Source organism: Sinocyclocheilus anshuiensis, unplaced genomic scaffold, assembly GCF_001515605.1.
Source record: "Sinocyclocheilus anshuiensis isolate Anshui unplaced genomic scaffold, SAMN03320099.WGS_v1.1 scaffold886, whole genome shotgun sequence".
Classification (NCBI taxonomy): domain Eukaryota; kingdom Metazoa; phylum Chordata; class Actinopteri; order Cypriniformes; family Cyprinidae; genus Sinocyclocheilus; species Sinocyclocheilus anshuiensis.
Genome location: NW_015536542.1, coordinates 580,132 through 583,206, shown reverse-complemented (window position 1 = coordinate 583,206; position 3,075 = coordinate 580,132). Strand labels below are relative to the sequence as shown.

At 37.7% G+C, this 3,075-nt stretch overlaps 1 protein-coding gene across 2 annotated transcripts in view; it reads right to left on the bottom strand.

The window, feature by feature from the left end:
* LOC107697757 (rho GTPase-activating protein 29-like) overlaps positions 1-3,075 on the bottom strand; it is a 54,372-nt gene that overhangs the window by 23,237 nt on the left and 28,060 nt on the right. For both annotated transcript variants that reach the window (XM_016498604.1, XM_016498613.1), the window contains exon 4: positions 2,245-2,388. In XM_016498604.1, the coding sequence (XP_016354090.1) occupies positions 2,245-2,388 (144 nt within the window). The remainder of the gene's footprint in view (positions 1-2,244; positions 2,389-3,075) is intronic.

The following is a 3,075-nucleotide window of genomic DNA, read 5'->3' as shown; positions in this document are numbered from 1 at the left end:
GAGAGACGCCATACCACAGAGAAACTTCAATTACTTTTGAAACCCAATACATGCAAGAATGTTGCATGAGAAAGCCTGAAAGTTCTTGCGTAACAGCGATGCAGGACGAAAAGAGGAAGGTGAAAAATCTCCTCGTGGCTGTAGTTCAAGAAAACAAACTTTATTTTTATTTCCTCAGAACAGGATGGTACGCTAAGCTCTAAAACCATCAAGGACAAGTCGCATGAGGTTCGTCAACATCAGCACATATCTTCCCATCAGGATATTCGGCTTTTGGGGAGTTTGTATTGCGATGTTCACATAACATTCTGGACCGCAGTCCTCCCTTGAGTCTCCGTGAAGGTTTGCTTAAACTCCTGCTGGTCCCTATCTCATCCTGAGGCCCAGCCAGGAGGGTCAGTGTCACATTTCTGCAGCGGACGCATGTGCTGGACTGAACATGAGAGACTCAGGCCTGTTCAAACTCCACAGCGGAGTTCTTATCATGCTTGGAGCTCCCCGATCCGGATATTCAACTTTCTCTTATTCTAATCTCCGAGCCACAGAGATAGAACACTGATTATTCAAGTTTCACATTACAAAGGTTTCAGTGTGTGTGTGTGTGTGTGTGTGTGTGTATGTGTATGTGTGTGTGTGTGTGTGTGTCTGAGAGAGAGTTTGGAAAGAGATGGCAACATAAGAAGCATTTTGACCCTCTAGTGGAAGAAGCTGGAATTGTGCATTGATTTAGAAATGTACTACTATTTTTTGAACATTTGATTAAACAAGAAACTTACAATATCAATGTTCAAAACAGACTTAGAGACTTTTAAAATATATAATATATCATATAATATAATAATTGACAGGATTTTCAAAAATATAAACTTTCACAACTTTCACATATTTATCAGTAAATTGTGGAGAAAATTTATCAGCGAAATACTGAGAATTACTGAGATTTTTAAAATGCATAATTTATTTATAAATTAAATGAATAATATAATATAATATATATAATTTATTATAATTACAATGCATTGAAATTAAAATCTAAATAAACATATTAATTTAATGTTCTGATATTGACATGATATTACCTCAAAGGATTCCTACATATTAATTAATATCTAAAAAGTTGCTGTCAATATATTGATCTTGTATATTTTAGTAGTTATGCACACATACAAAGATGTATGTACGCCAGAACCACACTTTATGCATATTAAAGACTAACAAACCAAATTTAAGTGAAATAATTTTGACTACACAGAGAAAACTCCCTAGCTGCACAGAAAGAGGAAACCAAAAGGTATGCATAGCAACATAACTTTTTAGAAAGAGGAAGCCAAAACGTTTGGAGATGTGTTTATACAGAAACATCACAGGATCCACTATGAGCCCAACTGTCAAAACAAAGCTAGGCATTTAGCTTCGGTTCCCAATAACAGTGCCGAGTGCAAGTAAAGTGTCCACATAATAAACCAAAACCTGCCATTTACCAAATCCTGCTTCTGTTTGTGTTAACAAGTGAAAACCCGCAGCCATTTCAAAACTGAAAATATTGACATCTCTGACACTACACATCTCAGAAAATGTGGTTAAATAAATATTTGTCTATGAAATTAATACTGACACATATGCATGTGCATAAAGCAGTCCTAAAAAGTACATTCACACTTAAGCAACACTTAAAGTGTCATTGATTTAGATAATAAAATATCAACTAAGTAGCTTCTAAGACAGCATAATCAAAACACACACAAAAAAGGGGTTTAGATGCTATGCAGATACTTCTGAGATTCTTGTCCACAAGCCAAGTGAAGCAATGCCATGCATGGAGATGCTCTTACCGTGGAACCGAGTGAAATGGGATTCGTCTACTCTGACAAGGACATTGTACTCCAAGCAAGTGTTTGCACCCACTCATACAAGCAAACACAAACACACTTGCAGACGTGCATTGTTCTGCTTTTCCAATGTCAGCCCTGTGAGAAGCTTGAGAAACAATGTCTCTTTTTGAAAGATCTGATTTTCGCATGATTCTCAGAAAGCTTTGTGCACATTGCTGGAAAATCATCTCTGGCAATTTTGGGTTTATCATTACTAGTGACAATTTTGAGCGATCCTAAGTGCAAAATGAGAGTGTGAGGCTTGTGAGAAGGAGTTTGAGGAACAAGATATCAAGCGAATAAGTGTCTCTCCCTCTTTCTTCTACACTGTATCATATTAAAGTCGAAGGCCGCGAGTGAGACAATGCTTTACCTTTGACCTTTGCGATGAGGGTCCCGGCTGCGCTGAGGATCTCCACTGAATTCAGGGAGTGATGCTTGGAAATCACAGCTTTTAATACACGCAACAGCTCTCCCAGACGCTCGTGAACCACCTGGTGCATACAGTCCTGGTGATCTGAAACACACATACGGAAGCACCACAGTCAGGAAAAACAAAACTTAACTAAAAAAAACAACAACAAAAAAACACTAAATGTTTACATTTTTGGAATAAAATCTTGATTGGTGCCTGATTTATCAAAACTTGCTACCATGATACTTGTGTTGTGGGTAGTTGCCAGGCATTGCTAGTTGGTCGCTAGGGTGTTTTGTGTGGTTGCAAGGGAGTTGCTAGTTGGTTGCTACTTGCTAGGGTGTTCGGGGTAGTTGTTACGGCGTTTCTTAGTGGTTGCTTACTGGCTCAAGTCAAAAGAGCCCATCCCATCCATGTTATAGTTCACTGGGCAAAAATCATAAGTTTTATCAAACATAACTCTTCTCAGTTATTCACACAACTGGTGGCACCCTTCATGTCTGCAAGCACAAATGGTGAGAACAATTGCACACCATAGTTTCATACTTAAAGTTAGGTGTTTGTTCGGTAACACTATTATGGAGCACTTTTCACTATTAACTAGCCGCTTATTAGCATGCATATTACTAGCACATTGGCTGTTTATTAGTACTTATAAAGCACATATTAAAACCTTATTCTGCATGAGCATATGTGACCCGTGCTGGCAAAATGAGTCGGAATGAGCACAGGCTAATTTTGAGCTAAAGGCAAAAAATTTAAAAAAATATTTTTTTTTTTTTTTTTTTT